Here is a 12,355-nt window from a genome sequence, read left to right on the forward strand (position 1 = left end):
GAGCTATTTGGGGTTGGCGACAAATGTTTGCCTTGCCAACAATGCCTACATCCCATTTAAGAATTAAAAGAAGTATTGTTTTTGACATATACTTTGTCTTTAGGAATATCAACTGACACAGAGATGCATTCCTGAGGGAATGGAGCCTCTTCAGATATCACAAAGCTCTGCTTAGCACAAATTTGTAGGTGGATCTCCTGGGATTCATTTTGATTTTGATTTTACTGCGAAATCTAACAGTAAGTTACTTGATATCCCTTAAGTTAGTTATTTTATTCACAAATTTCTGCAAATTTTCTTAAGTTCAGCATGCCTTGTACATACTTGGCATTGCTTCACTTCAAAATTTCTTCATGCTAAGTGTCACAGCAGCACATCAGTTTGAACACAAGTTATCTATCACTTCAACTTCATACAATTAATGTAACCACAATTAATTTGTGCCCTCAATCCTCATTAATTTACTTATGCGCTGCAGTGATACTGGTAACAGTTTAAAGAGAAATTTAAACTCCAGTTATTAATTGGAAGAATGACCCCACAAGATTTCAAATTTTTAAACAAAAAAACTTTGCTGTACAAGAATTAAACAAACAAAGTAAGCACTACTAACAACACAATCATTTGCAGTTACCCAAATTCTAAATCCAGTTCTCTACATTACATCCAGTTAAGGTTCTTCGAAACTTTACAGGATCTTGAGAGTTTATTTACTTCTGCTGTGCCCAAACTTAAGTATGTCACGGCTTTCCAGAATTCACTTTCATCTCTCTATAGTGTTCCAGCTATTCTGAGATGCAAGATATAGTGTCGTACAGCACAGAAATAGACCCTTCGGTTCAACGTGCCCATGCCGACCAAGTTTCCCCAAACTAAACTTGGCCACTTGCTTGCATTTGGCCTATATCCCTCTAAGGCTTTCCTATTCACCAACCTGTCCAAATTTCTTTTAATTGTTGTAAAATGTACCCGCATCTACCACTTCTTCTGGTAGTTCATTGCATACACAAACCACGCTTGTACTAATGTGTACCTGATTAAGGTTTGAGATGACGATCAAGTTGTCATAAGGGAGTTGTTCTTTAAGAATGGGAGCCTCTGTCACCTGAGTTTTAGCTAGCAGAGGGAAGGGCTTGGATTCTAGGGTATTCAGCAATGTTCCCTAATGCACTCAGCTGCTCTAAGGTTCTATGGTCAGTACTCAGCATGCTCATTGTGGCACTGATGGAAGTCATTGCTGTACATGTCTTGGAGACCCATGCAGCCAGGAAGAAAATTAGAGGGAACTTAGGAATGTATTAGATGGAGAAAAAGGGAAGCTGGATGACCCCGCTGCATTTAGTTGTTAGAGGGTCAGTCCAATATGCAACCAAAGTCATTCAGAGCCTTAAAACTGTGATACTTGGCTTGGGGAGCTGATAGTTCATGTTGGTATCATGGCAACGACTCAAAGTTACCTTGGTAATCATTCAGAACTCACTTTTCCTATATTATAAATTATTGCAATCTTTGAAATCTGGCATTCTTGTGTTTGTCCTGGAGTACTATAAATTGCAATCATCTACATGCATGGGAAAACAAAAACTTTATGTTGCTGATTCTTTACAGGTTAAAATGAAACCAAATAGTACAATAAGTGATGTTAATAAAGCGTGAAGCTGGATGAACACAGCAGGCCAAGCAGCATCTCAGGAGCACAAAAGCTGATGTTTCGGGCCTAGACCCTTCATCAGAGAGGGGGATGGGGTGAGGGTACTGGAATGAATAGGGAGAGAGGGGGAGGCGGACCGAAGATGGAGAGAAAACAAGATAGGTGGAGAGCAGAGTATAGGTGGGGAGGTAGGGAGGGGATAGGTCAGTCCAGGGAAGACAGACAGGTCAAGGAGGCGGGATGAGGTTAGTAGGTAGGAAGTGGAGGTGCGGCTTGGGGTGGGCGGAAGGGATGGGTGAGAGGAAGAACAGGTTAGGGAGGCAGAGACAGGCTGGGCTGGTTTTGGGATGCAGTGGGGGGGGAGGGGACAAACTGGGCTGGTTTTGGGACGCGGTGGGGGAAAGGGGAGATTTTGAAGCTGGTGAAGTCCACATTGATACCATTGGGCTGCAGGGTTCCCAAGCGGAATATGAGTTGCTGTTCCTGCAGCCTTCGGGTGGCATCATTGTGGCGCTGGAGGAGGCCCATGATGGACATGTCATTTAAAGAATGGGAGGGGGAGTTGAAATGGTTCGTGACTGGGAGGTGCAGTTGTTTATTGTGAACCGAGCGGAGGTGTTCTGCAAAGCGGTACCCCAAGCCTCTGCTTGGTTTCCCCAATGTAGAGGAGACCACACCGGGTACAATGGATACAGTATACCACATTGGCAGATGTGCAGGTGAACCTCTGCTTAATATGGATAGTCGTCTTGGGGCCTGGGATAGGAGTGAGGGAGGAGGTGTGGGGGCAAGTGTAGCATTTCCTGCGGTTGCAGGGGAAGGTGCCGGGTGTGGTGGGGTTGGAGGGCAGGGTGGAGCGAACAAGGGAGTCACGGAGAGAGTGGTCTCTCCGGAAAGCAGACAAGGGTGGGGATGGAAAAATGTCTTGGGTGGTGGGGTCGGATTGTAGATGGCGGAAGTGTCAGAGGATGATGCGTTGTATCCGGAGGTTGGTGGGGTGGTGTGTGAGAACGAGAGGGATCCTCTTGGGGCGGTTGTGGCGGGGGCGGGGTGTGAGGGATGTGTTGCGGGAGATGCAGTCAAGGGCGTTCTCGACCACTGTGGGGGGAAGGTTGCGGTCCTTGAAGAGCTTGGACATCTGGGATGTGCGGGAGTGGAATGCCTCATTGTGGGAGCAGATGCGGCGAAGGCGGAGGAATTGGGAAGAGGGGATGGAATTTTTGCAGGGCGGTGGGCGTGAGGAGGTGTATTCTAGGTAGCTGTGGGAGTCGGTGGGCTTGAAATGGACATCAGTTACAAGCTGGTTGCCTGACATGGAGGCTCAGAGGTCCAGGAAGGTGAGGGATGTGCTGGAGATGGCCCAGGTGAACTGAAGGTTGGGGTGGAAGGTGTTGGTGAAGTGGATGAACTGTTCGAGCTCCTCTGGGGAGCAAGAGGCGGCGCCGATACAGTCATCAATGTAACGGAGGAAGAGGTGGGGTTTGGGGCCTGTGTAGGTGCGGAAGAGGGACAGTTCCACGTAACCTACAAAGAGGCAGGCACAGCTGGGGCCCATGCGGGTGCCCATGGCCACCCCCTTTGTCTGTAGGAAGTGGGAGGAATCGAAAGAGAAGTTGTTGGGAGGGTGAGGATGAGTTCGGCTAGGCGGATGAGGGTGTATGAGGGGACTAGTTGGGCCTGCGGGACAGGAAGAAATGGAGGGGCTTGAGGCCATCTGCATGCGGAATACAGGTGTATAGGGACTGGGCATCCATGGTGAAAACGAGGTGTTGGGGGCTAGGGAATTGGAGGTTCTGGAGGAGGTGGAGGGCGTGGGTGGTGTCACGGATGTAGGTAGGGAGTTCCTGGACCAAAGGGGAGAAAATGGAGTCCAGATAGGTGGAGATGAGTTCGGTGGGGCAGGAACAGGCTGAGACAATGGGTCGACCAGGGCAGGCAGGTTTGTGGATTTTGGGAAGGAGACAGAAACGAGCCGTGCGGGGTTGCGGAATAATAAGGTTGGAGGCTGTGGGTGGGTGGTCCCCTGAGGTGATGAGGTCATGAATGGTGTTGGAGATGATGGTTTGGTGCTCGGGGGTGGGGTCATGATCCTCTACATTGGGGAAACCAAGCGGAGGCTTGGGGAACCGCTTTGCAGAACACCTCCGCTCGGTTCGCAATAAACAACAGCACCTCCCAGTCGCAAACCATTACCACTCCCCCTCCCATTCTTTAGATGACATGTCCATCATGGGCCTCCTACAGCGCCACAATGATGTCACCCGAAGCTTGCAGGAACAGCAACTCATATTCCGCTTGGGAACCCTGCAGCCCAATGGTATCAATGTGGACTTCACCAGCTTCAAAATCTCCCCTTACCCCACCGCATCCCAAAACCAGCCCAGTTCGTCCACTCCCCCCACTGCACCACACAACCAGCCCAGCTCTTCCCCTCCCCCCACTGCATCCCAAAACCAGCCCAGCTCTTCCCCTCCCCCCACTGCATCCCAAAACCAGCCCAGCCTGTCTCTGCCTCCCTAACTTGTTCTTCCTCTCACCCATCCCGTCCTTCCTCCCCAAGCCGCACCTCCATTTCCTACCTACTAACCTCATCCCACCTCCTTGACCTGTCTGTCTTCCCTGGACTGACCTACCCCCTCCCTACCTCCCCACCTATACTCTCCTCTCTACCTATCTTCTTTTCTCTCCATCTTCGGTCCGCCTCACCCTCTCTCCCTATTTATTCCAGAACCCTCACCCCATCCCCCTCACTGATGAAGGATCTAGGCCCGAAATGTCAGCTTTTGTGCTCCTGAGATGCTGCTTGGCCTGCTGTGTTCATCCAGCTTCACACTTTATTATCTTTGGATTCTCCAGCATCTGCAGTTCCCATTATCACTAGTACAATAAGCAAATTAAAGCAGGATTGCACAAATAGTAAATTATACTTTATTGGAGGTTAGGATAAAATGAAACTACAGCACAAATTCCCACGAAGAAACCTCCTCGCCCTGTTAGTGACGTTTCACCTTTTAAGGTCAATTCTACACAAACTGGTACTCTGAGTCGCTTCCCCTTTCCTCACGGGGGTGATTTGCAATAGATACTCTCAGCTTTTGCGCAAAACACGACGATTGACGCTCCTATCACACTTTGTATCGACATTTACAGGAAGAGATTATACTGTGTTAATAGACAAGATAGATATACAGCTTGCAGCGTTTTACTGCTATACGCAGAGGAACCGTTCGTCTTTTCAGTCTGTGTAGACATACGACAGTCATTGGGCGAACACGAAACTTTACAAGTAACACATCATCCTGTAATAACAACGGGTATTCATGGATGATATGTGGTTTTAAAAGTTTCCTGACTACTGAATTTCCCTGTCTGTATTGTATACGCAAAGATGTACACATTTGATTTCAATTAGTCTGATGTCAGACTAGAACATGAGAGCAAGTTTGCGGAAACTTTAACAACAACGCCGTGTCTGCTTTTTCTTTAAAAAAAGAGCATATTCTGTTTTAAAATCAATACCTTCCCCACCTGCGACTCCAGGTAATGTCAAAACTACATTACAGGCGATTGTGGCATTTATTCCCCATTTACCTTTCAATTCAAGTACCGAACGACTCTCTAAAACCCAGCTAGCCTTCCTTTCTGATGTTCTGGGGAAAGAAACAAATTTTACCTTCAGCAAACTCAGGGATTTTTATATCAGTTTCCCCGTCATCTATCTTTCGAAGATATTGGAGGATGAGTTGTTCTTTCTCGGCCTGGCCAGTAACTTCCAGTAGAGCGGCTTCCAGCTGAGCCTGAGCTTCAGACACGGCCGCCATAACAGCGATCGAGCAGACAGCGAGTAAAGAACAGCAGCGCCGATCACCACATTCGCTATGCTCCTCGCGCATTACTTAAATTTTAATCATGTTTAAAACTAGATGCGTATGTACCTTTGCCGCACATACGTATCGTTAACTCAAACCGAGCCCATTAAAAAATATTTTCGTCGTTGCTAGATTGCTGCGAGAAATTGTCGAATTTGCGGATTTGAATCGGAGGGTTTGGGGAGATCGAGCGCCGGGCTTCAACGGCTCGGTGTTCCCTTCCCGGTCGTCGTTGCGCTATGAACGCTGAGGAAGATGCTATCTGGGGTTATCGGTCCGTCGGGAAACGGCGGCGACTTGCAAATGCCACAGAAGCTGGTAATATGCCTCCTCGTGCTCATGCGGGCGGGGACAAGTCAGCCCGGCGGGGTAGCCGGGTTAAAGGAGCCAAATCACAGCGGCACTCCGAGAGGGTGCCTATTGACCACTCGCCGAGAGGCGTGAGGGCAGCCTCTGTTCAGGAGATGTCCTCGCCTGCATCAAATGCCAACAAGTCATCTCCACCACAAGATGCAGGCAGACCCCTGTCCCAGGTTGAATTTCCCAATGCCTCCGAGGGCAAACAAATGCCCAAAGAGGCCAGGCCTGTCCATGACGGCTACTGCCCAATCTGTCAAATGCCCTTTTCCTTATTGCTGATAGAAACACCCCGGTGGCATGTTGCTGAGTGTTTGGATACTCCGGGATGCACAGATATTGGTGAGTTGCTAAATAATTGCGAGTTTTACAGCCTTGTTTTTTTTTAAATATGAAGGTAAATTTTGACATGTGCAATGTTACATCAATATTTATTAACACTTTAAAATGTATTTATGTAATGTTTAACTTTGGCCTTTTTTGTATTGGCGTTTATATAATATCTTTAACAGTAAAATTTGCCAAAAGAGGAGCATTATAGGGCAAGAAGTGGCTACATCAAGGCTACATAAAGAGTTACAGGAATAGGTAACTGAAAACTTTTAAAAGTCATCTTAAAGGTGGAGACAGTTAAAAAGAGTTTCAAAATAGTACCATGATGGCTGAAGAGATAGCTGTTTAAATATGGGTGAACAAAATTGGGGAAAATATAAAAGTCAGATTTGGAGGAGCATGGGATTTGTGGAAAGTTGTAGAGCTGACTGCTTTCACAAGCCAGTAAAAAGATTTGCACACCTGAATAAGGAATTTTAAAATCCTACAATTGTCACATTGCAGTTGTTACACTCAGCGCATCATGTCTGCATCAGTTTTTCTGAATGTTTCACCAAGTGTCATTCTCTTGCCTTTTTATGTAATGATTAACTTCAACTTTCTCTACCACACTTTCAAGCAGTGTATTTGAAACTTTAACCACTCCCTTGAAAAAACATTTCCTTAAGTCAAATTTTTCTTCTTTTGCTAATTGCTTTTAAATCTGTTCCCTGTTGTTCTCACTTCCTGCATGAGTGGGAATTGAATACCACCACAAAATCTCCTCTTGGCCTTCACCAAGGAAAGCAGTTCCAACTTGTCCACAATCTTAATGTACAAATGACGTTCCTCATTCTTGAAACTATTCTTGATCTTCTCTACATGCTCCCCAATGCCTTTATGTGTTTTCTGAAGTGTGGCACCCAAACAAAGCTGTTGCTGGATAAAGAACCAATGTAAATTAATGAACATGAGTTTGACTGTGAACATGACTTGATGTGGGGTTAGGATGAGGAAATACAGATTAAATAAACTTAAGTTTATAGCTTAAGAATGTGGAAGGTGGGAGGATGGCGAGTAGGTAGATTGGAATAACAGAAATCTAAATTTACAAAAGGCTTCAACGCAGAGGCAAGGCTGTATTTGGGCGATATCACTCGTTTAGAAGTATGCAGTCTTAGAGATGGAGGCAATGTGGCTCAGTCAGGGAGAACATTGAAATTGCAGACATCTGTGGCAGTGTCAGAAAAATCACTGGAAAATGGATAGAAATTGCCTAGAGAGCAGAGCATGTAGCAGGGACTGAAGACAGAAACTTTGGTTGTGGACTTTTGGTCCTTATTTACTTGGAGGAAACTTTTGCTTGTCCAGTACTAGATGCTGGCAAAGGACCTTCTTTTTTCTGGAGAGATTGAACAGCAAGATACCAGCAGCAGAAAGGGGAGGATGAGGTCCTGAAAGCAAATTTTGGGGAATTAGGAAGAGATTACAAAGCAGGACTACAATAAAAAATATTTTCAGGATAACTCTATATCTTGTGTGTCAGTGAGCGTGGGACAGGAGAATTAAGCAATGGAAAACATGGATGGGGAATTGGTGTAGGCTGAAGACCATCATTTCTGAAGTGTTGGGACTGTTTCTGGGGCAGTTGGAATTTAGACATGGTGTATGAGATGCACCTTAGTAGGACTGAGAATGATATTCGTGCACAGAGATTTGCTACTGCTCTTGGGAACGTTTAAACTAGATTTGCAGTGGGAGAGGAACCAGGGAGGGACCTCAGACTGAAAAGAAGCAAAACTGGTAACTTTAGGGAGAAATGTAATCGGAGAAATTAGACGACAAATCAAAGGCAAACATCAAATAGCTTTGGAAAGCAGAATGAAGTTAAAAAGGCAGAATTAAAGAGACTATCTAAATGCATGCAACACTGACAACAAGGTTGTTTGTTTGAAGACACAAATTAAGATATGGTTATTATAATTGCCAGCACAAAGATACAGCTGCAGGGCAAGTGCAGTTTTAAACTGAATATCTTATTTGTCATTTAGGAAGGCATATTTAAAAAAAAGAGGCCGAGTAGTGCTCCTCATAAGGGATTAGATCGGTATGTTCATGAAAGATGATGTTAAGCTGAAGGATCAGTTCAACTAATGATGTTACGTAGAACATAGAACATAGAACAATACAGCACAGAACAGGCCCTTCAGCCCACAATGTTGTGCCGACCATTGATCCTCATGTATGCACCCTCAAATTTCTGTGACCATATACATGTCCAGCAGTCTCTTAAATGACCCCAATGACCTTGCTTCCACAACTGCTGCTGGCAACGCATTCCATGCTCTCACAACTCTCTGCGTAAAGAACCTGCCTCTGACATCCCCTCTATACTTTCCACCAACCAGCTTAAAACTATGACCCCTCGTGCTAGCCATTTCTGCCCTGGGAAATAGTCTCTGGCTATCAACTCTATCTATGCCACTCATTATCTTGTATACCTCAATTAGGTCCCCTCTCCTCCTCCTTTTCTCCAATGAAAAGAGACCGAGCTCAGTCAACCTCTCTTCATAAGATAAGCCCTCCAGTCCAGGCAGCATCCTGGTAAACCTCCTCTGAACCCTCTCCAAAGCATCCACATCTTTCCCATAATAGGGCACCCAGAACTGGACGCAGTATTCCAAGTGCGGTCTAACCAAAGTTTTATAGAGCTGCAACAAGATCTCACGACTCTTAAACTCAATCCCCCTGTTAATGAAAGCCAAAACACCATATGCTTTCTTAACAACCCTGTCCACTTGGGTGGCCATTTTAAGGGATCTATGTATCTGCACACCAAGATCCCTCTGTTCCTCCACGCTGCCAAGAATCCTATCCTTAATCCTGTACTCAGCTTTCAAATTCGACCTTCCAAAATGCATCCCCTCGCATTTATCCAGGTTGAACTCCGTCTGCCACCTTTCAGCCCATCTCTGCATCCTGTCAATGTCCCGCTGCAGCCTACAACAGCCCTCTACACTGTCAACGACACCTCCGACCTTTGTGTCGTCTGCAAACTTGCTGACCCATCCTTCAATTCCCTCGTCCAAGTCATCAATAAAAATTACAAACAGTAGAGGCCCAAGGACAGAGCCCTGTGGAACTCCACTCACCACTGACTTCCAGGCAGAAGATTTTCCTTCTACTACCACTCGCTGTCTTCTGTTGGCCAGCCAATTCTGTATCCAAGCAGCTAAGTTCCCCTGTATCCCATTCCTTCTGACCTTCTGAATGAGCCTACCGCGGGGAACCTTATCAAATGCCTTACTGAAGTCCATATACACCACATCCACAGCTCGACCCTCATCAACTTTTCTAGTCACATCCTCAAAAAACTCGATAAGGTTTGTAAGGCATGACCTACCCCTCACAAAGCCGTGTTGACTGTATTTGATCAAGCCATGCTCTTCCAGATGGTCATAAATCTTATCCCTCAGAATCTTTTCTAACACCTTGCAGACGACAGACGTGAGACTTACCGGTCTATAATTGCCGGGGATTTCCCTATTTCCTTTCTTGAAGAGAGGAATTACATTTGCCTCTCTCCAGTCCTCAGGTACGACTCCAGTGGAGAGCGAGGATGCAAAGATCTTCGCAAGTGGCGAAGCAATTGCATTTCTCGCTTCCCAAAGCAGCCGAGGACAAATCTGATCCGGGCCTGGCGACTTGTCAATCTTAATGTTTGACAAAATTTTCAGCACATCAGCTTCGTCTATCTCTATCCATTCCAGCATGCACACCTGCTCTTCAAAGGTTTCATTCACTACAAAGTTGGTTTCTTTCGTAAAGACAGAAGCAAAAAACTCATTTAGGGCTTCCCCTACCTCCTCAGGCTCCACACACAAGTTCCCTATGCTATCCCTGATCGGCCCTACTCTTTCTTTGACCATTCTCTTATTCCTCACGTAAGTGTAAAATGCCTTTGTGTTTTCCCGGATTCCTTCTGCCAAGCCTTTCTCGTGCCCCCTCCTGGCTCTCCTCAGACCATTTTTGAGCTCCTTCCTTGCCTGCATGTAATCCTCTCTGGCTGAACTTGACCCTAGCTTCCTCCACCTTATGTAAGCTACCTTCTTCCTTTTCACTAGAAGCTCCACCGCTCTCGTCATCCAAGGTTCCTTAATCTTACCCCTTCTTGCCTGTCTCAGAGGGACATATTTACTCATCACTCCCAACAACTGTTCCTTAAACCGTCTCCACATGTCTATAGTTCCCTTACCATGGAACAACTGCTCCCAGTCCATGCTTCCTAACTCATGTCTAATCGCATCATAGTTTCCTCTTCCCCAATTGAATATCCTCCCATTCTGCCTAATCCTCTCCTTCTCCATAGCTATGTAGAATGTGAGGCAGTTATGGTCACTATCACCAAAATGCTCTCCCACCACAAGATCTGATACCTGCCCCGGCTCGTTTCCGAGCACCAAGTCTAGAATGGCCTCTCCCCTCGTCGGCCTGTCAACGTACTGCGTTAGGAAACCCTCCTGAACACACCTTACAAAAACAGCTCCATTCAAATCTTCTGCTCGAAGGAGGTTCCAATCAATATTAGGAAAGTTAAAGTCACCCATTACAACAACCCTACTGCGTGCACACTTTTCCAAAATCTGTCGACCTATGCTTTCTTCAATCTCCCTGCTGCTATTGGGGGGCCTGTAGTAAACCCCTAACGAGGTGACTACTCCCTTGCTGTTCTTAATTTCCACCCATACTGACTCAGTAGGCAGATCTTCCTCGACAAAGGAAGCTTCTGTAGCTGTGATGCCCTCTCTGATTAGTAGTGCTACACCCCCTCCTCTTTTTCCCCCCTCCCTATTCTTTTTAAATGTTCTAAACCCTGGAACATCCAGCAACCATTCCTGCCCATGAGAAACCCATGTCTCTGTTATGGCCACAACATCATAGCACCAGGTACTGATCCATGCTCTAAGTTCATCACTTTTATTCCTGATACTCCTTGCATGTTAGGCTGTAGAATCGGTCTGGATGGATCTAAGAAGTAGCAAGGGGCTGCAAACATTGGTTATCTATTGGCCACCAAACAGCAGTGGTAATCTTGGGAACAAAATAAATTGGCCATTAAAGATCCAAGTAATATGGATAATACAGGAATAATTGACATGAATTTACATAAACTTAGAGAAACCTTCACCAGTGCCAGTATAAGATACAGTCTTGAAATGTGTACAAGGAGGGTTAGAAGGCAGTAACTAAGGATTGAGCTACTTTAGATTTTGTATCATACAATTAGAAAGTCCAATTAACAACCTTGTATTCAGGATCTTTTGGGAGATGGTCACTATTATAATGATTTCGATTGTTTTTAACACAGGGTCTTAAAATCTGAAAAAGGAAACTTTGAATGTATGAGAGGAAAGTTTGCCACAGTGGATTGGGAAAGTTCATGAACATATTTGATGTTGACGAGGCAGTGGTAGTATTTAAAGTAGTACCAGATAGTCATCTTCAGATATACATTCTTCCAAGGCACAAATACTCATTGGGAAAGGTGAATAAATCACTGACATACCATCTCATAGAAACTTAAGGGATACACAGAGAAGATGCAAGAAAGATGTTTCCCCCGGCTGTGAGATCTAGAACTGATGAACACAGTTTCAGAATAAAAGGCAAGCTACTTATGATGGAGACGAGTAGGATGGTGACTCTTTGAAATTATCTATCCCTCAGAGCTGCTGACATTCAGTCATTAAGTAAGCTTCAAAACAGAGACGGATAGATTTTCAGTTACTAATGACCTCGATGAATGTGGGGATAGCACAGGAATATGGTGTTTGAAGTAGACGATCAGGCGTGATCTAAAATGACAGAGTAAATTCAAGGAGCTGAATAACCTATTCATGTTCCGATGGCTAACTAAAGAAGTTAAAGATTGCTGTAGAACAAAGGAAGTGGTTTACAAGGATGTTAGGGAAAGTATAAGGATGAAGATTGGGAGTAATTTAGATCCCAGAGAACAATTCCCAAGAACTAATAAAGAAAGGGAAACGAGAATATGAATGTAAGCTAATGAGAAATATAAAGGTGACCTGGAAGCTTCTTTAGATATACGGAAAGAAAAGATTAACTAAGACAAATGTGAAGACAGAACTACTTATTGGGGAGAATG

General features: G+C 45.3%; 2 protein-coding genes across 7 annotated transcripts in view; one reads left to right on the forward strand and one right to left on the reverse strand.

Annotated features, from left to right (window-relative positions):
• nhlrc2 (NHL repeat containing 2) overlaps window positions 1-5,559 on the reverse strand; it is a 114,653-nt gene extending 109,094 nt beyond the window's left edge. The window contains exon 1 of the mRNA XM_059653039.1: window positions 5,325-5,559. Coding sequence (XP_059509022.1) covers window positions 5,325-5,544 — 220 coding nt within the window. The 5' untranslated portion in view covers window positions 5,545-5,559. The remainder of the gene's footprint in view (window positions 1-5,324) is intronic.
• Window positions 5,560-5,705: 146 nt separating this feature from the next.
• dclre1a (DNA cross-link repair 1A (PSO2 homolog, S. cerevisiae)) overlaps window positions 5,706-12,355 on the forward strand; it is a 106,607-nt gene continuing 99,957 nt past the window's right edge. For 5 of the 6 annotated variants that reach the window (XR_009446970.1, XR_007249575.2, XR_007249576.2 and 2 more), the window contains exon 1: window positions 5,706-6,219. Coding sequence is in view for 3 of the 6 variants with exons in the window: in XM_048551385.2 (XP_048407342.2) it covers window positions 5,760-6,219 (460 nt within the window). In the remaining 3 variants the exon portion in view is untranslated. The remainder of the gene's footprint in view (window positions 6,220-12,355) is intronic. The other variant, XM_048551386.1, reaches the window with a different exon arrangement.

This window comes from Stegostoma tigrinum, chromosome 20 (genome assembly GCF_030684315.1).
Source record: "Stegostoma tigrinum isolate sSteTig4 chromosome 20, sSteTig4.hap1, whole genome shotgun sequence".
Classification (NCBI taxonomy): Eukaryota; Metazoa; Chordata; class Chondrichthyes; order Orectolobiformes; family Stegostomatidae; genus Stegostoma; species Stegostoma tigrinum.